We start from the raw sequence: 26,978 nt of genomic DNA on the forward strand, positions 1-26,978 counted from the left end.
ATGCTGTATTTTATTCAGAATAGTAATTACCTGTTTTCAACGCTCTACTAAGCATTACATGCGTGTTATCAATGTGAGTTCGTTTCTGATAATAAACTGAATTTGAATATAGACTACTGTATTAATTATGTGTTGAGCTGTTGAAATATAATGTCGCAATGTATTAAATACGAAATATTTCTAACACCTCACCTGCATGTCTGGCTGACCACGACCGTGGTCAAGTGGATAGATCGTCTGCCCGGAGAGCGGAATTTCGGATCGTGCTTCGACCTGTGAAGATCCGGGGTAGAATAGGTCTTCAGCAACCCATGCTTGCCGTAAAAGGCGACTATGCTTGTCGTAAGAGGCGACTAACGGGATCGGGTGGTCAGGCTCGCTGACTTGGTTGATGCATGCCAGCGTATCCCAATTGCGTGGATCGATGCTCATCATGTCAATCACTGGCTTGTCTGGTCCAGACTCGATTATATACCGACCGCCGTCATACAGCAGGAATATTGCTGAGTGCGGATTTAAACAACCAACCAGCCAACCGTGTGAAGCAGTACTGAAGCCCTGAAGACTCCCAGGACTCGTGGTTGCCAAAAACGGTCACCCGTCCGACCATATCTGCATTTTGTGTGTTTGTTTGTTGCTTAACGCCGGAGCGAGATGGTCATGACGCGTAATTAAGCTGACATGTACAAATACGTAGATTTCTAATAACACATACGAATTATTGCCACATAACAATGGTGACAATGTAACAGATTTTCTATTTGGGAAACTTTTGTTAAATTAAGAATCCTAGTACCTTTTTGGGCCCCCTACAACAGGCATGGTTGTTTGGTTTGGTTTGCTGTAAAACGCCGCAATATTCCAGCTATATGACGGCGGGCTGTATATAATCGAGTCTGGAGCAGAAAATCCAGTGACTGACCTCATGAGCATCGATCCACGCAATTGGGATCGATGACATGCTTCAACCAAGTCAGCGAGTCTGACCAGCCGATCCCGTTAGTCGCCTCTTACGACAAGCATAGTCACCTTTTACTGCAAGCATGGGTTGCTGAAGACCTATTCTACCTCTGATCTTCACGGGTCTACAACAGACACGGGTTGCTGAAGCCCAAACCTCTGCATTGGGGTCATCGTTTACTCCAATATATATTTATTTTTATGTCGGATAAGCAATAACCATTGGATTGAATGATAATATTTATACGTGAGTTGTTCCATAACTGTCCATTGCCATACGTAGGCGATGCTGTTATAGAGGTATAAGTACAGAAGGTAATGATGCGTGCGTTACCGAGTCCTAGCCAGGAATAGACCAACGATTACCTATCACTGAGTCTGATACAGCTTGCATAAGAGAATATGTGGTCGCTCACTGTGAGCCAACCATGACTGCGAAGTGCTGTACAATTCACCTCACGTGGTTTCCTACGTTGACTGAATAACGATTTAATTTTCTGATACTTAAGATATCAAGCTGTTTCATACTGGTTAATACGCTGTTCCACAACGCCACAATGGCTTGATGACGCATCTGACGAAACAGCTGAAGACGCCAAAGGGGACAGAGATGCCTCACGAGGAATTCATTCAAAAACCAAATAGTAAGTACTGCAGCGTCAGTTCTGTATAGAGTGGTCTGGATCTCCCACCACATCACTACAGCTTTCGTCTCACGTCAAAACACACTGTTTCCCTATCGATTGCAAGCATGATTTCGCTTTTCCCAATCTAACCATGTGGGTATACAGGTTTTGTGAGCACATCTCGCCATAATGTGTAGAATGAAATATTCTTTCATTGATTGACTTTGCGGTCAGCTTGACTTTGCGGTCAGCTAGACTTTGATGGCAGCTTGACCTCGTTCAGCAGTTACTGTGGTTCGGAATTAGATGGATGCTTGTAAACGATTATGATATCTCATGTCAGGAATTTCTACATTATCATAACACTTGCAAATTTCTCCATGCACAAGAGGGCCGCCTTCGTGGTCTAGTGGTAGAGCGTCCGTCCGGAGAGCGGAAGGTTCGGGGTTCGATCCCCGACCGCGTCATACCAAAAGACGATAAAAGATGGCACTTGTTGTTACCCTATCTGGCGCTCGGCATTAAGGGGCTAAAACAAGGACTGGTCGGCTCGGAGTCAGTATACTGTGTCTGAGTGGGGTATGCATGTTAAAGTGCGACATGGTACCTCAGTGTGCTAGCACTATAAATCGGCATCAGTCCGGACTAGTACAAGCAGCCACACAAACACATCGCTATAAGTGCAATAATCTTAAACGCGACGTTAAACGTCACCTCACCCCTCCACACCTCACCTCACTATGCACAAGACGGTACTCATGTCGGTTGTATTTTCATTACTTTATGAATACAGAATATACTGCAAAGCGTCAGACAACCATACCCACACATACATGCAAGGAAGAAGGAGGAGAAGGGTGCATCACATATGTGAGTCAGACAAATGAGAGTGGGATCTCTTTTAGGGCTGTGCTGTAGCAACAGTCTGCCCAGAACGTGAATGAGAACACATGAAGTATATAAAAACCCTCGTAGGCCTGTGTGATATGGAATATTCACGCATGGCTGCATACCGATGTAGATACGTTCTAATATTTGTATGCTATCACAAATATAAGATACACTATAATATATACTCTTCCAGATTAGCTTAAGACAATCTTCTGGGAACTCACAGAAAGTACCCCTCTCTGGAATTTATTGTTACATGCTTGGTTATTGGATAGGTGTAACAACATCATCTGAACAGATGGGATGCTGCCTGTGTTCAGTTGCTTAGCAACCAAATAACATATTATTACATGTAAGAGAAGCGTATTATCTGTTTTATACGGAACGTTTATTCAAGTTATGCTACTTTTCTTATTGGTGTGAGGTGAGGGGAAATAGAGTTCAACGTTCAAGATTCTTGAACTTAAATGGCGACATCTTATTGATAATAAAGCGAAGTCAGGTTATGGATTTTAATCTATTAACTGGTAAATTCATTATGCAACGGTTTAAGGAAATATTTTGAAGACAAACATGCTGTGTTTTCAATGTACCAGGTACATTAGACTCACGGAAAGTACTATTTCAGCAAACCAATCATAGCGCCATTATCACAGTTTTAATGAAAGAAACACAAGTCGAAACAGAACTTTACAGCACACCGTATCCATAAGCGGTTAATCAAAATGCAAAAAGGTATTGCTGTCATCATTTTAGAAGTTATGTTGATGTTTTCAATAGTTGTATTATGTTTGTATCGCGTGTACCATCGACAAAAACGGGGGCCGAGCTACCACATGTGAAACCGACCTTGACACAATATTTGTTTGCAATATGGCGTCGACTCACGTAAGATGTCGTGGCCACACTTTTGAAATCACCTTTTCCGACAAAATGTCAAACGGTTAGGGCAATTCCTTCACGCGGTCAGGTAGTTCGAGCAGTCACACATGACTCTTAGTCATTTCATATGGAAAAAGCAGCAACTATTTGTCGAAATGTCACGCTTGCATCCCAAGTACCAAGTTGTCCGACTCCTAATCGTTCTTGGTGCCTTTGGTTTGGTACCTCCCAATTTAATGACTGACATTGGGAAAGTCCCCGGGTTTGCTACCAGGAAAACAGAAGATTGCAGTTTTGGGGAATCTTCACATTCCCCGAAATATTCTGGGTGGGTTTGACTAGGCAGCGCGTCTTAGGAGAAGTCCCATTAGCTGTCTGGGCTGCGAGTAGGAAGGGAAAGGGCCCTGAGCTGATGATGAGCCTAACCGGCCTGACTGTGCCAGGATCCTCCAAACCCCCTTTGCTGCATTTCATATTTTAATCTGTACATAATAATAAAGCAACAAAACCCTTCCCATATCCAATAGAAATCTCCGGATTAAGCAGAGTCGATTGTACATCACGAACATGTGTTTAAGAAATGAATGAATTAAGATACGTGTTTAAGACACTCGCATACCAAAGTATATACATGTATATCGCCTCAATTGCGTACTCTTCAATTAGTTTCACAGTAACAGGTAACTGTTGGATATAAATGGAACAAATACCCAACTATCATTTTGAAAGACTTGGAATCTACATGGGAATATTCCTCGCATGTCATTTTCAAATTCCCTATTCTATTCATGATCACACATCCAGTCCATAATATTATGCGGATCAGCAGTTTATGGTATATTACGTTTAAATGTAGGTCGGAGTGCTTGATTTGTGTATGATAATAAACATTTACCCAGGACTATGAGAACTTAACATAATATTTTTAAAGGGTGTTTAGCGCTACCTCTGAGCAACTGGTTCCAAACTAGACTGGTTTCATTTTAAGATGGTGCTCTTTGGTTGGTTGGTTGGTTGGTTGTTTAACGCCTCACTCAGCAGTATTCCAGCTATATGACGGCGGTCTGTAAATAATCGAGTCGGGACCGGACAATCCAGTGATTGACATCATGAGCATCGATCCACGCAATTAGGATACGATGACACGCATCAACCAAGTCAGCGAGTCTGACCACCCGATCCCGTCAGTCGCCTTTTACGACAAGCATAGCATGAGATTATACTTCATTATTTATACTAAGCTCTAAGGATATTTTGAAACGTTCACGCTACTCAAAATGTCATTCAAGCAACATCATAATTGTTGGCGTCACTGTAGAAGGGTTGTTTTTTTCAGGAAGGTGCATAAAGGAGTGCATACAAGTATCCAAAGATCCCCTTAGAATTTGTACCTGGTGTAAAAACCTTGTTTTATTCCAGTTAAGTATCCACTTGTCACGTATTGCCCCGTAGATAATGAATTCACTACAGTGTTGGGTTGCCTGCATTTATGTCCGTGACAAAATTGTTAAATTTAATTAATTTTACATATACACTGTCTGCATGTAAACTGTATGCTTCATCTGCAGCAATGTACCTACACTGTATCTTCCTGTATGGTATTCTTCCATCGTTTATATCAGTATTTTCCAATATTGTATCAAGTTCAACATAGCAATATATCTATTCATTCCATAGTTCTACTAAATTTCTGCTAAAAGCAGAGTCCATGGTACGATTCAGACTATACCATAAAGGCGAGCGTATCCTGCCCCAGCGGGGGCACACAAACTTCCTGTATTACAAACACCCGTCATAAACACATGCACATGTCGTCATGGTGTCCCAATAGAATATATAAAATTAAATGCTTGAAAAAGCATTGGCTTTGGTGTTACATAAAGTTCAAATTAAATAGCAAACAAAATAACACTTATTGATCTTTCTGGTATTATTTATTGACAACTGTATCTATCAGAACGTTTGGTATCTTCAAACACCCAGAAGACAACGTTTAATGTGTCTTAATATTCCAATGGTATCTCCAGTCAATAGGGTGGTCGGGTAGCCTAGTGGTTAAAGCGTTCACTCGTCACGCCGAAGACCCGGGTTCGATTCCCGACATGGGTACAATGTATGAAGCCCATTTCTGGTGTCCCCCGCCGCGATATTGCTGGAATATTGCTAAAAGCGGCGTAAAACCTCACTCACTCACTCAATAAATACATCAAATGAAAACGACTCCACCACTCAACATTGAACGTATATGTTCCTGGTCTCACCATTAGGCGCTCACTTGTATGTTCTGTTAGTTTCAGCATGGCACACCAAGCGCTACCAGCTGGCTCTCCTGTACAGTCTTGGGTTCGCTGTTCAGGGTATGCTCATGTACAACCTGAGCATATCTATAGTGTGCATGGTGAATCCCCAACACATCTCCCACAATGCTGGAGCCAACAACGTTAATGTTAGCACCGAGATGACAAGAAGTGGCAACATGCCTCTAGAATGCAGCGATGCACACAACTTGACGACCTGTGGACAGGTGAGGTTGAATTCTATCAAACTGCCCGCCTGCCTACTTGATGACTACCTGCCTTCCTACCGATAATGTATATATCTATCTATTTTTCTACCTGTCCATCTATCCATCTACCCATCTACCTACCTGCTAATACGCCTCTCCATCTATCTGGGGTCACGGGTGGCCTAGTCGTCTAAGGCGCCGCGATTCGCTGTGCAGAGTTGCGTCCCTTGGGCACGCCAGAAACCTATGATTGTGGGTTCGAATCCCGGTACGCCCCGATTATGTTTCTAGGTTTGTCATCACCGTGGTAAACGTCTAGGACCTGCATCACTTGGGGCTTTCCTCCCACATTAAGCTGACACGCCGTGATATAACTGGAATACTGTTAAAAGCAGCGTTAAACTAAACCCACTCACACATTCACAGCGAACTTGTAGATGCTGAGGCTAAATGGGTCCAAAGCAAACCATTCTTACGATCAGACAAACTTCCGAACCAGGTCATTGGTGTGGCATTGTACCCCAAGCTTTGGATTGTATTTGTATAGTCTGGTCATAGCTGTAAATCGCTGACTATGTGATGAAACAACTTTATGACCACTGACCGAACTCACTCACTCACTCAATCTTTCTATTGTGACCAATACGCAATATGGTAGTACTTACAGAAACTTTTCTATCAGTTCTATTCCTCCATCTCTCTATTTATCCATCTATAAATTTATCTATCTATATGGCTACCTACATACCTACCTTGACCGTCCACAATTGACCAGTGAAAATCCGGGTAGAGAATAGGTCTCCAGCAACCCATGCTGGCCGTAAGAGGCGACTACACATATGTATGCTTGTCGTAGAAGGCGACTAACGGATACCGGGTGGTCAGACTTGCTGACTTGGTTGATGCATGTCATCGTATCCCAATTGCGTGGATCGATGCTCATCATGTCAATCACTGGATTGTCCGGTTCAGACTCGATTATTTACAGACCTCCGTCATATAGCTGGAATATTGCTGAGTGCGGCGATAAACAACAAACAACACACAAAACAAACCAAACCTACCTGCCTACATGTACGTATCTACATACCTATCTATCTATACTCTTTCATCTATTGTGGCAAATGCGCAGTATGGCCGTACTTACAATTCCATCATGCGAATACCGTCCAGGTTCAATGAATGAGAATATTTTCATATTTATTAGCCTATATGTAAGAGTTTAGGAGGCTTCTTAACCTTTTCTGGTTCGAAGCATTGCATCTTTGGTTGGACAGAGAATTGCAGTGAAGGTGGACATTGGTTCAATGCGTCAATGCGTGGAACCTGTTGCGGCAAAGTGAAGTGTAGACAGTTATCAGCATTGTCTTTTAGAATTGCTTATTTATGCCGCAAGCATAACGTGGATATATACTGAGTCAAATTAAAAACTTCACATTTCTAAAAGTAATCTCATATATGATATACAACGGACACATGTATCAGAGAAGGTATTTTTTAATCATTAATGTCAAAAGAAGGATTTTAATTAACGGTGGTAACCATAATTTGTTCCAAGCACCTACGGTATTCGGTAATTACATCAACAGTTTAAATCATAAGTCCCAGAATCTGATGGCACACAAGTTCAGTAGCGTGTATGGCCACCATGTGCGTTGACAGCTGCCACATAACGCCTCCGCATGGACCTTGTGATGCTTTTGAACACAAGATTGGGAAGACGACGCCATTGTTGCTGCAAAATGGTGCCAAGATCTTGCACATTCTGTGGTTGGTTCTGGAGAGTGCCCAGACCTCTGCCAAGAGCATCCCAGACGTGTACGATGGGATTGAGGTCGGGGGACCTTGACGGCCAGTCCATGACGTTGACTCCCGCATTCTGAAGGAAATTCCTTGTCAAAATTCCTGTGTGGGGTCTAGCATTGTCGTGTTGGAAGATCAAACCGGGTCCATGTGCTGCCATAAAAGGCAGAAGTTCTGGTGCCAGTACCTGGTCGCTGTAAGCAGCAGCGTTGAGGTTGCCACGGATGACAAGAAGCCTGGAACGTGCATTGTCACAGAAAGCACCCCACACCATGACACTTCCGCCTCGAAATCTGTCAACTTCCTGTACACAACACTGGGCGTAACGTTCATGACGGCGCCTCCACACCCTCGCCCTACCATCAGCAAATCGAAGATTAAATCGGGATTTATCACTGAAGACGATTTGATTCCAATTCCTCTGAGTCCATCGTAAGTGTCGCTGTGCCCACAATTGACGTTGACGTCTGTGTAATTGAGTCAGAATTGGCCCACAGTATGGCCGTCGTGCTTGAAGGTGAGCAGTTCTCATACGGTTTCGAACAGTTTGCGCACTCAGTCTACCCCTAAACAGTTCATTTCTGGTTGATGTAGCCTTCAAAAATCGGTTACGGGGGTGACGTAGGACAATCTGACGATCCTCTGCATGTGACGTCACACGTGGTCGACCTGGCCGAGGGCGATCAGCGGTGGTACCCGTTTGCTGTAGACGCGTCTGTAAATCATAAACAGTCCGTCGACTACAACCCATCGTCCTTGCGACTTCAGCTACGGACGTTCCCGTCTGCTACATGCCGACGGCACGTTCACGTTGCACATTTGAAAGGCGTGGCATGACAAATGGCCGTAAAGACTTTTGGTTTCTTGTGTTTTTCTTTTTTTGTTAATGACTGCTAACAAGTATGGTTGAAAAAACGTGCGGTATTATGGCCACGTGACCAGTTGCACGTGAAAAACCGCTTTTGCCTCTATAGTGCTTTGCACATGATTTTGATCGATTCACCTGCACAAAAACGGGTGTTATCTGAAGACAATACGTGGCCATTACTGTTTAAATACACAATAAGGATTGTGAAGTTTTTAATTTGGTTAAGTATATTTGAGCCGGCGAACCGTCAGAATCCGTGAATCCTCAACCTGAGAACTGCTGAGCAAGTCATGCTAGGTATACGTTACTATCTGGCCTTGAGGTTGTATGGTTCATGGGTTATGTGCATATGAAATGGGTCTCGGTTGTTGGCTGCTGAGCATTGGACATGAATGCTATCACAACAAGTAATACTGATTTGTTGTATATGCGCTTCATAATTATTGGTTGATGTATGTAAAATGTTTTACCTATTTACACGAAGCCCTCTATGCATGACACGTTGGCTTGGGTGACCTTGAGAAGTCTGGTAATAAAAGAAGTGATAATTATTTATTTTTTATGATGATGTTTGGATAAGATTTTATCTATAATATTTATATGAAATAAATATTGACTGTTGAACATCAAAGTTATATTGGCTGTTGAGCCATGGAGAAAGGGGGTTGCTTTAAAATGTCAAGCGTGTCGGATCCATATTAAACGATGTTAAAAGCTTTAAAAGACTTTTAAACATACGTTACAGTTGTTAATGTTTATCGAAATGGAGCTTAGTAGTTTGCATCTTTACCTAGCAGCGATGTAGATACTGTAAATCGTGAAATTAATGCGACTCCAAAAGAATGCGACCGTTGGCCCCTAGCCAAAAATGCGACTCAATATGAATGCTACAACCCCCTCCTCTCAAGCATCAGTGGATTTATATCTAATGAAAATACAAAAGAATCCTGTATATATAATTATGTATAATTCCACTGGGGACGGGGTGCGGGGAGTCACATTGAAATTGAGTCGCATTTTTGGCAAGGGGTCAACAGTCGTACTGATTTGGAGACGCGTTAATTTCCACATTCGAGAAGAAATTTATTCGGCTGCTATGTAGTTTAGTCCCCAGTCATGCTGTTAACTTGTTAATAGCTTATATAGTTTACTTTTGCTTAATAACAATATACAAAAAACAATTTTATATTGGTTTCAATTATTAACAAGCACAGAGGAGTGCAACTGACAGCTGCTCATATCCATTGAAGCAGAGAATTATTATATTGTATATTTTGTTCCAGGACAGGAACAGTTTCATATTGAATGTTAGCAGTGGACCATGTCCATGGTTGATACTGATAGATTATTAATATGCTAAAAACAATCTACATTTATATTGTATAAACTTCATTTCATGCTGGCAATGCCACCAACATTGTTATACCAGAGGCCTATATAAAATATATATTCCTACCAAGACACCCTGGTTAAACAGTTTGAAGGTCTTTGATCTGCCTCTGCCACGTTACTGACAGAAATAACCAAAGACCTCACAACCCTTCTCGTCTCAAGCAAGGCATTCCTCAGAAGGGTGAGTTTGTGAAGAGTTTTATCTTCCAAAAGGGTGAGTTAATGGGTTGTCAGCTTTCCCAGATTGGTAAGTTAATGAATTGTTATATTACCCAGAAGGGTGAGTTAATAAATTGTTAGCTTCCGTAGAAGGTGAGTCAATGGATTGTTATCTTCCCTAGAAGGGGGAGTCAATGGATTGTTATCTTACCCAGATGGAACGGTTAATGAATTGTGATCAGCCCCAGATGGGCGAGTTAATGAATTGTTATATTTCCCAGAAGGGTGAGTTAATGAATTATTATCTTCCCTAGAAGGGGGAGTCAATGGATTGTTATCTTCCCTAGAAGGGGGGAGTTAATGAATTGTTAGCTTCCCCAGATGGGAGAGCTAATGAATTGTTAGCTTCTCAAAAAGGGGGGGGGGGGGGGGGGGGGGGGGGGGTCACTGGATTGTTATCTTCTCTAGAACGGTGAGTCAATGGATTGTTATCTTCACTGGAAGGGGGAGTTAATGGATTGTTATCTTCCCTAGAAGGGGGAGTCAATGGATTGTTATCTTCCCTAGAAGGGTGACAAAATGGATTGTTATCTTCACTGGAAGGGGGAGTTAATGGATTGTTATCTTCCATAGAAGGGGGAGTCAATGGATTGTTGTCTTCCCTACAAGGGGGAGTCAATGGATTGTTATCTTCCCTAGAAAGGGAAGTCAATGGATTGTTATCTTCCCTAGAAGGGGGAGTCAATGGATTGTTATCTTCCCTAGAAGGGGGAGTTAATGGATTGTTATCTTCCCTAGAAGTGTGAGTCAATGGATTGTTATCTTCCCTAGAAGGGGGAGTCAATGGATTGTTATCTTCCCTAGAAGTGTGAGTCAATGGATTGTTATCTTCATTAGAAGGGGGAGTCAATGGATTGTTATCTTCCCTAGAAGGGGGAGTCAATGGATTGTTATCTTCCCTAGAAGGTTGAGTCAATGGATTGTTATCTTCCCTAGAAGGGGGAGTCAATGGATTGTTATGTTCCCTAGAAGGGGGAGTCAATGGATTGTTATCTTCCCTAGAAGGGTGAGTCAATGGATTGTTATCTTCACTGGAAGGGGGAGTTAATGGATTGTTATCTTCCCTAGAAGGTTGAGTTAATGGATTGTTATCTTCCCTAGAAGGGGGAGTTAATGGATTGTTATCTTCCCTAGAAGGGGAAGTCAATGGATTGTTATCTTCCCTAGAAGGGGAAGTCAATGGATTGTTATGTTCCCTAGAAGGGGGAGTCAGTGGATTGTTATCTTCCCTAGAAGGGGGAGTCAATGGATTGTTATCTTCCCTAGAAGTGTGAGTCAATGGATTGTTATCTTCCCTAGAAGTGTGAGTCAATGGATTGTTATCTTCCCTAGAAGGGGGAGTTAATGGATTGTTATCTTCTCCAGATGGGAGAGTTAATGAATTGTTAGCTTCCCCAGATGGGTCACTTAATGAATTGTTATATTCCCCAGAACGGCGAGTTAATGGATTGTTATGTTCCCATTTTAGTTAGTTAATGAGTTGTTATCTTTCCCAGAAGGGTGAATTCACGTGGTCCAAACAACTCCAAGGTCTTCTTCTCGGGGCCATGTTCTGGGGCTATATGGTAGGCCAACTGTTCGCTGGTGTTTTGAGCCAGAGATTCGGTGCCCGCATGGTGATGGGGCTGGGGGTAGGAGCATCTGCTGTCCTCACTCTCTTCAGTCCTGTGGCTGCAAGGACAAACCCTTACCTCTTCCTGGCTATGCGGCTTCTGTTTGGTATATGTCTGGTGAGTAGCCATCAAGACAGATTGTTCTATAAGAAGGTGTTGCTTACGCATTTGTATGTCGTACTCAACTTGGTGAAAGCAGCTATGGCACTCGGTATTTTCTATTTGCATAAAAAGGAAATGTAGTTTTGTGAGAGAAAAAAACGTAAGGCAGAAAAGAGTTCAAATTTCAAAAGAACCGTTTAGTGGGGCGCCCATTGTCCCTAATTTCACCCTTTTAGACTTTTAGTATCTTCTTTTAGGTCGACGACTTCAACCAAAGAATACATGATTGAGTTCTAATGAAAAAAAACGTGGTTTGATGAGAATTACTCTTTACTGATAAAGATGATGCGTTTCTATGTGTCACTTAAACAATACAGTTAGGCAAACTATGTATTATTTCGTAAAAGGCTACGATTTTCCCATGTCACTTTCAATACATTGTAATTTGTACGTGTATCATGTTTGGGAGAAGTATTCAGATAAGCAAACTTTGCTTGTTTGCCAATCCCTCCATTTTATGGAAATAAATATGTTTATATCAAGTCTGTTTTCAGGCAGTGATATTTCCAAGCATGGCAACTTTCTGGGCCGAGTGGGCACCACCAAATGAATACAGCAGAATCGTATCTGTTTGCATAGCAGGTGATCATACCACTATTAATAATTTTCATACGTCATACATAGGAATTAATCTGAACTGTTCTCGCTCATCGAGGTATCATTAGCTGACATGTGATGTATCCGTGTCATCAGTTGACGAAATGTCTTGTGACATTTTGAAATGATTACATAATTTACATTAGATCAGTTTAATTAGTTTTCTCAATTTTTCACCCGACTAAGTGGAATTTGTTGTGAGGAAGAGCAATTACATAAACTATGTTTTACCACCAAGAGAGTACCATACCTCCATAGTTGGGGTCTGAAGGATCTAAGGGATTAGTCAGTGGTCAACATGTTCTCAAATCAGAATCACGTAAGAAACCTGTTATCACATGTGCGTGACATCAATACCAAACACAATGGGCCCGCTGATCCCGAGATAAAATCGAGTGTTTAGTTAACAGGAATGTCGACGTATCGAATGTAGGTTGTATGCAGTGTTCACCTCCGATGTTACAGGGAGCACTGTAGGCAATGCTGTTGTTTACCCTATCGGTGGACTTCTCTGCGGGGATGGCGTCAGTCTTGGTTGGCCTTTCATATTCTACACAACAGGTGAACCACTTGCATACTGAACACTATTGTTCATTGTTTAATAGTCAACAGAGGTTAATTGGATTTTAAAGCTTATGTATACATGTTGTTTGTCTGTTCCATTAACGCCGCACTCAGCAATGTTCCAGCTTTATGGCGGCGGAATCACACACACACACACACACACACATACGCACACACCCCCATCATCCATCCATTCACCCATCCATCCACCCATCCATTCGCCCATCCATGCATACATACATACATACATACATACATACATACATACATACATACATACATGGTGGTAACTGATTAGTGAAATCCACGAGCATGTACACAGTGCAAACAGAGGAATGATCATTATCGGAGTAAATCGGGATTCTAAACCACGACATTTAAATGTCTTATTTGTACATGAATGCGGCTCAAGCATTTATTCGTTTCAATTTCCGGACTATTTTGGAGTGTACATGGACGTTTCATGATGTTCATCGTGAACAGACAATGCAGATAATAATAAACTGTTTCATTTCTTAGGTGGCATAGCGGCATTATGGACTCTGCTGTGGGTTCTACTTGCCCGGAACCAACCGTCCCAAGCAGCGGGTATATCAGCAGAGGAGAAAGCATATATTGAAGCTTTTTTCCGACACAGAGTGCAATTGAGCAGAGTGGGTCATGCAAGTTAGCGTACACTTACATTGTTACAAGTAACATCATATAAACTATGTGTGTGTGTGTGTGTGTGTGTGTGTGTGTGTGTGTGTGTGTGTGTGTGTGTGTGAGAGAGAGAGTGTGTGTGTGTGTGTGTGTGTGTGTGTGTGTGTGTGTGTGTGTGTGTGTGTGTGTGTGTGTGTGTGTGTGTGTGTGTGTGTGTGTGTGTGTGTGTGGACGTATGTTTTCACTACGTCTACAGATTCAGGGGCAGTGTAGTAGCCCAGTCGTTAGAGTGGTAGCCTGTATTTACCTTTAAATTTGTATTTGGCTGGAACATTGTTAACACCGGTTTGAATCTCATTCACTCATGCACTCCTTCACTCTCTCACCCATTTACAAACTCATTGACTCATCACCCAGTTACATATTTCCACTACCCGTAAAGATCCGAGGTAGAATAGGTCTTCATCAACCCATGCTTGCCGTAAAAGGTGACTGCTCGTCGTAAGATGCGACTAATGGGATCGGGTGGTCATCCTCGCTTACTTGGTTGATGCATGTCATCGATCCCAATTGCGTGGATGAATGCTCATGTTGTCAACCACTTGATTGTCTGGTCCAGACTCGATTATTTACAGACCGCCGTCATAGAACTGGAATATTGCTGAGTACGGCGTTAAACAACAACCAACCAACATATTACACATCCACTACATGACTCATTCACACACTCACTCTACAAATACAAGTTTGAAAAAGTGCATTTATTTGGTACTTCAGTACATATACTGATCGGTATCAAACACCGCTCAGGTGTTAGGATTAAATGACATTAGTGAATGATATAGCCTCATAGCGTCATAGGAATGTTGACTTTATTCAAAAGGTGTATGACTAACATTAAAAGTTAACCAACGCTATAAATTTTATACCAGTATGTTTATCATCCCATTTAAAACAATTACTGATTGTACATATCATGAATTTCCCTATCGCAATTTGACAGATAAGAACTATATTATTCCATGATGATCATCGGGCCTACATACATACTATGTATTCATGCAGGTACACAGTGTTCCATGGCGAAGTATGTTCACGTCCCGTCCCGTGTATGCAAACATGGCCAACAACTTCCTGACCAACTACTGTCTGTATATGCTGCTCACGCAGATGCCAACATACTTCAACGATGTCCATAAACTCAATTTCAGATCGGTGAGATGTTACCCATTGAACTTGCTGCCTCAGTAATGATATAGCTTGATTTAGCCTGCTGCAGTTTCAGAGGGTGCACAGCGAACTGGGAGAATGGGTGGCCCAGTCGTCTAAGACGCCGCGATTCGTTGTGCAGTTTTACGTCCCTTGGGCATGCCAGAATCCTGATTGTGGGTTCGAATCCAGGTTCGCCCCGACTATGTTTCTAGGTTTGTCAGCACCATAACCGTGCTCGTGGGTTTCACCGAAGTGGTAAACGTCTGAGACCTGTATCACTTCGGGCTTTCCTCCCACATTAAGCTGACACGCCGCGATATAACTGTAATACTGTTAAAAGCGGCGTTGAACTAATCCCCTCTCACACATTCACAGCAAACTTGTAGATGCTGTGGCTAAATGGGTCCAAAGCAAACCATTCTTACGATCAGACAAACTTCCGGACCAGGAGGTCATTGGTGTGGCATTGTACCCCAAGCTTTGGATTGTATTTGTATAGTCTGGTCATAGCTGTAAATCGCTGACTATGTGATGAAACAACTTTATGACCATGCCTCAACTTACTGATAATCTTACATCTTGTAATAACGTATACACACTTTATGTTTAATTTAGGTTTTAATGTCAGCAATGTGATATGAATTATTAACAATATGATAAAATTATGCCAATAAATACCAATAGTTCTGATCAAATACTAATAAGTAAGTTTGTACTATTAGAAGTAATATTATTTAGTTATTTCAGCTTTATTGAACTGAGAAAATGTTAATAAAATGTCAAAAGAATGTTTATAAATATATTCCATGTGGTAGTGAATGATAAGTAGAAGTGTCCTAGACCTTTGTCAGGTAGTTACTTTGGAAATCTTACGCGTATAGTCCTTTCCAATAAGTTCTTATCTCCCCTTTCGTGAATTATCTCCCTTTATCAAGGCCACTTCCGGAGATGTTTTAGGTTCAGAATGGTGTCGAGAAAAGAGCATTTATGCGGGAATGCAGAAGATGTAGATTTGCATTTTGACAAGTTAAATGTGCGTGAATTCAAGACCTACTTACGGAATCATGAAGAATACGTGTCAGGGAAGAAGTCGGTCTTGATGAAGCACGCCAAAGGTGTAAGTGATCTTGGCAAACGATCTATTGTAAATACAAACGGCGTGGTCAATGTGAGACGAAGACGATTTGAGAAGTTTCTGTCACCTCTAGGCGAGCTTTTACCAAACCAATTACTCCTGAAACATGACTGGGATAGCAATGTTGAACTTGTGCCATCATTAGGTCAAATGATTTGTATAATTATTTGGTTTTGAGAAAACAGCGGGCCCAAACAACGCTAAACGTCAAATGAAAGCTAAAGTTTTCTATGAAGACAGACACGTCCATACAGTCCACTATCACCATATATCCAAGGGCTGTTCTCATTGTTATGTCAGTGCCAAGGTGATTCCTTCAGAATCAACACAGCACAGGAAACTAAAACCGGATTATGATATGTGGGTGTCCCTGTCCAAGGTTACTGGCCGAGTAGATACTCCTGGTTGCAACTGTAGTGCAGGGTAAGTAGATCTAATAAATTACCATTAAACAGTAGCTCTAAGGTATCAATTTTATTTATTGAAAAGTACCTGAACTGGATGTATGATTGTTCTGCAATTGAATGAATTTTGCAAAACATAACCAAGAAACAATATTGGATTTTCATGGTGCATTAGGCCCACTGTATACTATATGTACATGGTATGAGGTGGTAATGTATAGCAACATTATATTAATCCTAAATTATTGTGTTATGCTACTAAAACTTTTGGCTCTGGAATTAGATGTTTTCATTCATTTTTAATTAAATAATCAGTGAACAATATATTTGTTTCAGTAAGGGTGAATCCTGCAACCATGTTGCTGCTGTCCTTTAAGCTTCAGTTGACATCTCAGAAAAGAAACTTGAGGGATTGCATGCATCTACTTCAATGGAATGCAAGTCGAACCAGCCAAGAAAACGCAAATTTGGCCCGGTTAAATTACAAGATTATGTGGCTTGCAACATTTCTGTGAACACCAGTGGATAGAACATAAAAATATATCAACAATTTCAAAGCAAGATGCGTCTTATGAAAGTGGTAAATCAACTGTTAAACCAATAAATGTGGATAGATTTGCTCGAAAACATGCAGGTTGGTTACTGACTCAAGAGTGTGTTGTCAATATGGTTGAAGAAACAGATGGTACAATACCTTCCCTTCACTCAGTTGTTTTAAACTATACAGACAGCTGTGATTTGAAATGTGAGTGTGCCAGACATTTTTCACAGTACTTCAGAGATTTGTGCCTCTCAGAAAAAAACTGTGTAACCATAGAAACGAATACACGTGGACAAGCAAACAACGAATTGTGGAGCTCAGCAAGGGAAGGCCGATTAACCTCTTCCAATTTTGGACTTGTCTGTAAACTGAAACCATCAACTGCCACTGATAATGCTGTTGAGACGATTTTTTGATATTCATCATATGATAATAATGGTCAAAAATGGGGACGTAGTCATGAGCCCATTGCAAGGCGAAAGTATGAAAATATGCTGAAGAAAGATAACCCGAATGCAAAAGTTTTTACGTGTGGTCTCTTTGTGCGGAAGGAGTATCCTCATCTCGGATCAAGTCCTGATGGTGTTGTTCAGACTGGAGATGAAACTGGTCTTCTTGAAATTAATTGTCCTTACACGTGGCGCCTTTCCACTATGCATGAGGCAGCAGAAGACCCAGTTCTGTTCTCCACTTGAGGAGTGAAATTCATTTGAAAGTAAACCGTACATATTACTATCAAATACAAGAACAAATGGCTCTTTCCCAGATGAAGTGGTGTGATTTTATCTTCTGGACTCTTAAGGATTGTCATGTGGATACACTTTGATTCAAAGTTCTGGGAGGGTTGCATAAATACAGTAAATATCTTTTATATCAAAGCCATTCAGCCAGAGCTTTTCTCAACTCGTTTGAAACGAGGAAAGCATTTGTATCCTGTGTAATGGACATAAAAGGCTTTGCACATCAACACAATTTTATATCTGAAACGTAAACACAGCAGCTTAAAGTGTGCGTTCAGTGGGTGGTCAACTTTAGATCTTAAAAAAACTGTGTGTGTATGAATTCTTCACAAATACAGTGTTCATTCTACTAGCTGAAACAAATGTAGGTCCCTCTGTGCCTATTAAAATGGGATCATTTTTGAAATAAGGAAGACACAACCTTATGACACCTTAAAAGTTTAATTCAATCATAACATCATTTATATGTAAGTTTTACAAATCTGAATTTGATTTACTTATCCTGGGCAGGATTGATGATATTAATCATGTGAATTGTTTCACATTAGGATGTAAACAGGCTTCTGTCTTTTTCCCTTTTCAGTCGGATTTCATGTTTATGAAATGAGCACTGTCATAAAACATGAAGAAGGGTCTTATGACATTAAAAGTTTCAATACCTGTCTTAAACCTTACGGCTGTTTGTCATTTCTGTCACCGGCTGTTATCGTTTAGTTATGGACAGTTGCAGAATTGAATCCCCAGTTGTGAGATACCAAAAGATTGTGTAAATATTTAATTAATGTACATCTATGTACATAGTGTTTCTCTCCAAGGTTCTGTAATTGGGATAAAGGGATAAAGAAAGGACTGATTCGTTCAGTCAGTGTGTGTCCCCAATGGGGGAGTGGTGTATCTATGTTCAACTGTGACAGGGTGTCTCAGGGAGCATCTGAACTAGCATTATTATTAATATTAAAAGTCAAAAGTCCTAGCTAGTGCAAGCAGACATGCGCAATCAACAGTTTTAGAATGACATATGCTTTTATAGGTTTTGCCAGTTACATGAACCAGACTTGTTAACATTATTTGCCACGATTTTGACCATGGATGAACATAAATTTCATGGTCTAAAATAGAAGGCTGATATTTGAGTTTTCATGATGAACACTGTATGTACACTGTAAAACATTTCAACACCACAGTGTGGAGGCTGAAGGTTTGTCAAGTGAACACACACTTTCTTGGCCAAAATAATTGGAATGACCCCTTGCACAATCCGGAAATTCTTCACACGTTTAATTGCCATTTCAACATATATTCTTAAATTTACTTTGCGTTTTGTTTCTTCAACTTCTCTTCTTAAAAATGTTTTATGCGTAAATCGTGGAATGTGTAACTTCACACCTAAGGGTGTTGTCAGTTCAGAAATGGGAAATCCTTTATCAGCCATTATTGATTCCCCAGGTTCACAGAAATGTTGCAAGCCACATAATTTGGTAATTTGTTGATCACTAGTACTACCACACCAAAGATCAGACACAAAAGTTATTACCCCAGCAGGACTAATACCAATCAATGATTTGTAAGTCCTATGCGACTTGTAATTGGAGTATAAGAGGGTCCTGTTTGTAAGGGGTTGTGGTGTTTCAGTAAAGATTTCAGTACAGTCAATGATAACTCGGGTATTGGGGTATTTTCTAAATTTCTTAGGCATTGATTTCTTAACGATAGCTTTCGATGGCATTAATGTCAAAGAAGACAGTTTGACACTTAAGCAGTCAACCCACTTGTCAAATATACCATCACATGTTGATTTTGAAACAAAATCTATCTGCCAAATCCTCCAGTAACAGACCCAATCTTAGACTCATGAGAACTAGGAAGAACTCATCTATCAATCTCAAGGTGCATGGACGACCATCAAAATCCGATTCACCAGAATCATTACCCCTAGTTGTATGCTCTAAGGCATCATCCATCTCATCAAATAACGCTTTAAGTACACCAGCATTAGGGATTCCTGTGTAAAAAGTGAATTTTTCACTAGAGGAGACATCTTCATATGTTAGCACAGGCTTACTGCACTGAATTTCTACATCTACCATTTTCGGTTTTGACATAGCATTTAAAATATTATCATTCAATGTTTGAGTTATCTAAATTATCAAAGATATCTGTCTCTGTTGATGCATCAATGCCTGAAGGATGAAAATCAGTCTGTTCATACTTGTCAACAAGATGATCTTCAGTTTGTCCACAATAGTCATGCATGGCAACTGAAGTTTCCACACTTGATCCTCAGGACTTCATACTTATCTGCTTATGGTCGGACAGAGAAATGCTCACTCCTATTGTCACTGTCCCCGGATTGCTCATCTACTGGTGCTTGGACCTCCGTTTGTATAGTACTCTCTTCTGAGTTGGAATCAAACTAAAAAATTATAAGATAAAACATAAAATATTAACTGTTTCAGATCCTTGATGTCCAGGATTAACAGGAATATTGTAAAAGATCTAATTTCAGATTATTCAAGTTCAAAATGTTCATCATGCTAATTCTGGTTGACTTTTTTAACAATATCGTTGCGATAATCTATCATTTTGAAAAGTATGCATGCATCATTAAATAACGTGGATTTTGGCCCTCAAAAATATATATTGTTTAAGTAGACTTTACCTGATAACCTGTTGGATGAAAATGGTTGAAAATGGATGGTATTAAACACCGTCTGAAATTACTATCCTTGAAGTGTTCCGGACATAGGCGCTGGGTAGTGTCTGTAGACATTGTTTACCAACGCTTTCTTTAGTAATTCATTCGCTGGAAACATGTTTAATGTCACCAGACGTCCATCTACCTCCTTCCCCCTATAATTCGAGCAGACGCTGCAATAATACCGCTGTTACGTTCTCATGTCGTTCATCTTCAAAAACGTCTCCGAAAGTGAACGTCAAGCGCGCGATAGGGCCGTTCTATCATGAACAGGTCATGTGACCTTTCTCAGCCAATCAGAACACAGCTTGGATTGCTTTCATATCACAAGCATGGCATTTGTAGTGTCATTTCTAACACAAGTAAGTGATTACAAAATGTACTTGTTTTGTCCTGTTTGTGCTGATACAATTAGGACACAGTACAAATAATCAGGACATTGAGACAATGTTCTTTGTTGGTGGTCATCTCCATTACAAATGAAATTTACAAAACAATCAGTTTCTTTTATCAATTGGTATTGCCCTTATACTGTACCATAGATCGAACATGACGAACGAACAGAACTGGTGCTTATATCAGATATAATCATATTAAGGACAAAGATAAATTCAGACCAAGCGACTTGGAAGGCAGTTTGACAGACGTCAAACTTACGCTAAGACTATTGACAAATGTAGGCCAATTCGAGGTATATATATGTCCTTTATAAATTCGGACAGTAACAGGATTCACTAAAATTCTTTGCAAATAATATCAGAGAAACGGTCAAACAGATTTCCAATATTGACTTGAATGGTCGGCAACGAATGTCAAAGCACAAAACGACATATATTGCAGGTACAAATGCATGAAACATGGGAACGTATATGTTGTCATCTATGTGTCTGAATGCAAATCTAGAACAGACTGTAGGAAAATACTTTATCATGAATCTTTGAGTTTGATGTGAAAACGGACATCTAGGTTATAAACAGCCACTATGCAAAGCGTAAACATAATTGACAGGTCACCGTAACCTTAGAAATGTAACAGATCAAATTAGTTATGCAGTGCAATCAAGTGTAATTATCATTAATATCCAAAGTGAATGTACTGTGGAATACTCGAGAGCCAAATCATTATCAGAAAATAGTCAATAACTGGTGTATTAGGTCATTGTTTATCAAGATCCAATGTCAAATTACTTACTAAAAATAGCCACGATGGCAAGAGTGAATACAAAAAATAGTCCGTGGTAAGCATCGTTCACTCAAAATACATCATGAGTCCAAACAGTGAACAAATATAGTATGATCTCATTATTTGCTTAAATGTGAAAATCATGAATGGACATTACAGAGCTCTAGATAACTTTTTGAGCAATTGAGTTTTTACTCAACGGTTTCTACTATAATTGGTTTACTACATTTTTCATTGGGTAATCAATATTTTTCACTCATCTAATCATCACTCTTTAGGTTTTCCCCAAAAATTAGTGAACATTTTGAGATTTTAAAAAAATGAAAAAAATGTTTTAGATGTATACAAGGGTTCTAAATATAGGCTTGACTCGGAAAGTAAATTAGCTCGTAATTGGGTTTCGGAAATTAGCTCTGTTGGACACATGCTTAAAAAGCTTCATTGTGTATTTACGCGTGCTGTTTTTATACAATGGAGTTTTTCATTTAATACGTGCATTTCTGAACGCACGTTAATTGAAAGTAATTGGGATTTGAATATTCTTGGGGGATATTTTACGCAAATACGCAGCTTATCTGTAGCTATGTGACTTTTGCAGATGATATAACGAAAATAGATGACACTTATGATGGACAACGTTTACTAAAGATATTCTGTTTACAATTACTGCTTATATTTTAAGACTATAACAACATCTAGCGCTGACAGGCAAGTATATCGTGTGAAGTCTTGTGAAGTAGTGTGTCGACTTTCATATACAAGTTCATGTTCATGTTCATGTTAATGTGTTGTAACCGGCCATGGAGTTTTCCTCGAGCACACTTAATCTTTGTTACCTAAAATCGTTGGATATTCAAGTTTGGGTATTCCAGGTTTTAAGACATAGATTAGGTCAAGACAGCAAGACCATATTATAGTATGGGGCCTACTTCATGATGCCTGTATTGGAATTACCATGTGTTCATGGTAACAGTAAGGTGCCTATGGCACTGTGCTTGAGCTTGTTGTCTGTATGGCTATACTTGTGTTTCCATGTTGACAGAATGGCGCCTACTCCATGGTGCCTGTTGTCTGCATGGGTATAGCTACGTTTGTTTGTGGCTTCCTGGCTGATCTGCTCATAACTAGGAAAATATGTTCCATTGGGGTTACAAGGAAGATCATCGTTACGCTCGGTATGTTAAGTATAGTATATGTGAGTGAGTGAGTGCGTGGATCGATGTTCAGTATGTCAATCCCTGGATTGTCTGGGCCAGACTCGATTATTATAGACCGCCGTCATACAGCTTGGATATTGCTGAGTGTGGTGTTAAACAACAATCAAACAAAAACAAAAATACAGTTTGACTTATTGGCACATACAGAATGATGAGTCCCAACTGATTATGAGTGAGTGAGTTGGGTTTAACGCCGCTTTTAACAGTATTCCAGTTATATCACGGCGTGACAGCTTAATGTAGGAGGAAAGCCCGAAGTGATGCAGGTCTCAGACGTTTACCACTTCGGTGAAACCAACGTGCGCGGGTATGGTACTGACAAACCTAGAAATATAATCGGGGCGAACCGGGATTCGAACCCACAATCATATGTTTCTGGCGTGCCCAAGGAACGCAACTCTGCACATCGATTCGCGACGCCTTAGACGACTTGGCCACCCGTGCCCCTTTAGTATATGAATATGTAGTATTTGAGTTACTACAAACATTAACAGCAAATCTATAATGTTGCATATGCATGACCGCTTATCTAGATGGTATCGCAGCTCGTCATATCCTAATGTTACCACATATTCACAGTTAAGAGTTATATTTCAAGCAAATGATAAATTATTGATTTAATATTGCAGGTACGCTCTTTCCTGGAATTTGTATGGTTATACTGGCGCAGGCCGAGCGTGGCCAACACCTGTTTGCTGTCTCGATGCTGTGCCTTGCGGTGGGTTTTGTTGGGTTTGGGATGTGTGGATTCAGCACCAACTATGTCGACATCGCTCACCAGTACGCCGGCATCCTATCTGGTATAGGAAATGCAATCGCCTCTCTACCAGGAGTACTAGCTCCCTACGTCGTGTCCAGGCTCACTCCTAACGTGAGTCTACTAGTCAAATAAACACTGCATTTTATTACATCACCAATAGTGTCTGTATTACGTCAACAATAATTCCTGTATTACGTCAACAATAGTACCTCTATTACGTTGGCAAAAGTGCCTGTATTTACATCAGCAATAATAACTGTATTACGTCAAAATAGTGCCTGTATTACGTCGGCAAAAGTGCATGTATTTACGTCAGAAATAATGATTTATTATGCCAAAATAGTTCCTGTATTACGTCAGCAATAGTACCTGTATTACGTCAACAAAAGTGCCTGTTTTTACGTCAACAATAATGACTCTATTACGTCAAAATAGTGCCTGTATTAGGTCAACAATAGTGCCTGTTTTACGTAAAAAATAGTGCATGCATTACATCAACAATAGTGCATGTATTACATCTACAATAATGCATGTATATTACGTCAAAAATGATGCATGTTTAAAGTCAACAATGGTGCTCTATTACGTCATCAATAAGGCCTTATTGTGTCGAAAAATATGCCTGTTGTTTGTCATAACTGGTGTTTGTATTACGTTTTACTGTTCACTGAATCATAAGTGACGCATTCAGCGATTTGATCTTATTTACATAATGTCATCAATTAGTGTTACACTTTCCATACCAGAAACAGGTTTCCTCGAGCTGACGATTAACATGGAACTTCCTCGGTCCGCTTACCTTATTTGAAGGATATGCATATTGATTCACTTTCATTGCATAATGTTACCTAATTTATTTGTACAAGTGGAATTAAATAAATATAATTGGGCGCTGTGCAGAACGGCAACGCTTCTCTGTTTGTGTGGCGTGACATATGTCTTTCCAGATGTCGTTCGTTTCTATTTCTTTTCTAGTATATATAGAGTAACATATTGCATTCTAAATACCGTAACTGTGCACTGTGCTGTCGAAGGTGTCGGAGTAATTTAGTAGTTATCAATTTGTTTATAATATTTTTTTAACGACACACTCTAATATTCAACCTATGTGACGTCTGTCGGTAAATCCTCGAAAACCCTATCATTTGGGATAAAATGACATGTACGAAACCAATTTATTGAAGACCATTTCTAACACGGATCTTCACGGGGATGGTATATTACAAAAGCACCATAATGTCCGTATGGACGAATCATGGCTACAGAGTAGTTGTAAATAGTATTGGTGTAGACGTTCTCACAAGCATAATAAAACCGGGTTAACGAAGTTTGATTGTATCATTTTTAATTGACAGAGCACCATCTGAATAAATTCAAAAATATGTATTCTCAGGTCATATACTTTCCAGGGTACCCGCTCTGAGTGGCAACTGGTCTTCTATGTGGCTGCTGGTGTCGTTTCCTTGGCGACGGCCATATTCATTCCGTTTGGATCAGGTGAGCTACAGTCGTGGGCGCAACCTAAAGGAGTGGAGCAAACAGTTTTCATTGGAAAACAAACTATGCAAGACGAGGCTCCTATTATTAATAATACCCAAAAGACGTAGAGGTCATTCATTAATTGAATTTCACTTTGTGTGAGACCATTGGAGTATGAACCTTCATAGGTTCGCAAGCTCCGATGTTCATACAGTTTGGTCCTCACTCGATGAAGGTTCATACTCCAATGAACTCAGACATAGTGAAAGTCAATCCTTATAATTTTTATATCAATAGTTTTACCCCAAAGGACAAAGACTTTGATCTATACACAATTATATTTCGTACATGTGACTTCATGTTTACACTGACAGACATACAACAACCAGCTGTATCGCGGAATAAAATAGTTCCTCAAAACGAGAGGTGACATGCTCTCATGTATGCTCAACATGCTCAACAGAGACAACTTTTTTAGTTCCCTCAGAACGAATGTACTCAAATAAAATCCTCATTAGATGAGAAAGGTCTGTTAAGAACTACCTCAGTGAGTCAGTCACCATGACAGCGCGTCGCAATACATTTACATCAAGTACAAGACGTCAAAATGGGCGACACGATAAACGTGACGGGAGCGATTTCCAAAGTTGTAAATGAACATATGTGTTTGTCATCATTGATCAACTCGCCCAAGGTGATTAAAGATGTGTCAGACAGACACTAAGGTAAATTCACAGATTGCTGAAGACGGTCACTGTCAGCCTACACACGGATCGAGTCGATACTACGATAGTTTGGATGTGCATTTCTTCGTTTTGTTCATTAGTATGGCCCGTAGCAAGGATATTCGTAAACAATAATGCAGTCAAACTCTCTGACGTTTTTTAATGTAAACTTAAACGCTGAGTTCAAGATAAAAGATTCTAATTGATCAGAAAAAAAACGCTTCTGTATGTTTTCGTGCTTGGGAATTCCCAGGGGTTTCCCCAAGAATGTGGAAGTAGTCTGCCAGTGTTTACGTCATTTCAAGAACACGGTTTCGTGAAAAACGTATGAACGTCAAATTGTGTCGTTCATACACTGATGAAGGTCAGTTTTGCGGTCATGTGACCGACCTCTCGTCCAAAAGCCGTATACTGTGTAAACGTCAAATTAAAAATGTATGTACAAATAAACCATTGCATACACGTATGTCGACCATTTGTAGTAACGGACCAGTTATATATGTTGTATGGTAACGCTTTGTCCATTAATGTGAAATGAAACTTGGGCGATGCATGAGTAACCAACATTTGTCATGCATCTATTACTTCAAATGATGAACATTATCGCGCATCAGATGGCGCCGATGTGGCGCAGAGTAGGGTAGTGTGTCATGTTATTCATACTGTGCTGTGATCAAATCGCCATCTTGAAACAAACATGCTATCTAACTAAAGTACGTTCAGTGAGTGAGTGAGTATTTGGGGTGTTGAATAAGTCAGTGAGTCAGTGACTGCAAAAATGAAAGCTTGAGTAAGTATCCCCCGTAAGCTATACACATATATGTTTTCAGTGAGACATAAGTGTACTTACAGTACTTATCCGTAAGCATACTTGGAGCGGCGTAAAGCAATGTGCAATTGTAGCTGATGTTGTATTATTGAGACCGATGTACAATGATATGAAGTTATTCGAAATATAATCAAAACATTAAAACAAAGAAAATTCGGTGTCCGAAAAAGCGGATGAACAGGTAATCTTGACATGACGACTTTCATGTACAAGTCTTCATACATTTGCAATATTATCAGAACATTAAACATAATACCTTTATATAATATATCACTGTAGCTGTGGGTTCTACTGGTATAGTGTGAGTCTGCTCTATTTGGTGCAAACGTTCGTT

At 40.2% G+C, this 26,978-nt stretch overlaps 1 protein-coding gene and 1 pseudogene across 1 annotated transcript; one reads left to right on the forward strand and one right to left on the reverse strand.

Annotated features, from left to right (window-relative positions):
- The first annotated feature begins 1,525 nt into the window (after positions 1 to 1,525).
- On the forward strand, positions 1,526 to 25,218 carry LOC139466070 (uncharacterized transporter slc-17.2-like). Its single transcript, XM_071248082.1, has 10 exons — positions 1,526 to 1,604; positions 5,651 to 5,883; positions 11,644 to 11,877; positions 12,417 to 12,504; positions 12,985 to 13,080; positions 13,603 to 13,736; positions 14,791 to 14,940; positions 22,677 to 22,809; positions 23,481 to 23,722; positions 25,021 to 25,218. The coding sequence occupies exons 1-10, from the start codon at positions 1,526 to 1,528 to the stop codon at positions 25,216 to 25,218; spliced, it is 1,587 nt and encodes a 528-aa protein (XP_071104183.1).
- Positions 17,981 to 19,844, reverse strand: LOC139465980 (uncharacterized; annotated as a pseudogene).
- Positions 25,219 to 26,978: the final 1,760 nt, after the last annotated feature.

This window comes from Haliotis cracherodii, unplaced genomic scaffold (assembly GCF_022045235.1).
Source record: "Haliotis cracherodii isolate W230 unplaced genomic scaffold, xgHalCrac1.p SCAF_18, whole genome shotgun sequence".
Lineage (NCBI taxonomy): Eukaryota > Metazoa > Mollusca > Gastropoda > Lepetellida > Haliotidae > Haliotis > Haliotis cracherodii.

What these genes read in the sequence shown, in the direction of transcription:
- LOC139466070 (XM_071248082.1), top strand. Translation starts at nt 1,526, where the DNA reads ATGACGCATCTGACGAAACAGCTGAAGACGCCAAAGGGGACAGAGATG. An exon ending in ATAAACTCAATTTCAGATCG is followed by an intron (nt 14,941 to 22,676) that starts GTGAGATGTTAC and finishes CCATGTTGACAG; the next exon opens with AATGGCGCCTACTCCATGGT. An exon ending in TGTCCAGGCTCACTCCTAAC is followed by an intron (nt 23,723 to 25,020) that starts GTGAGTCTACTA and finishes TATACTTTCCAG; the next exon opens with GGTACCCGCTCTGAGTGGCA.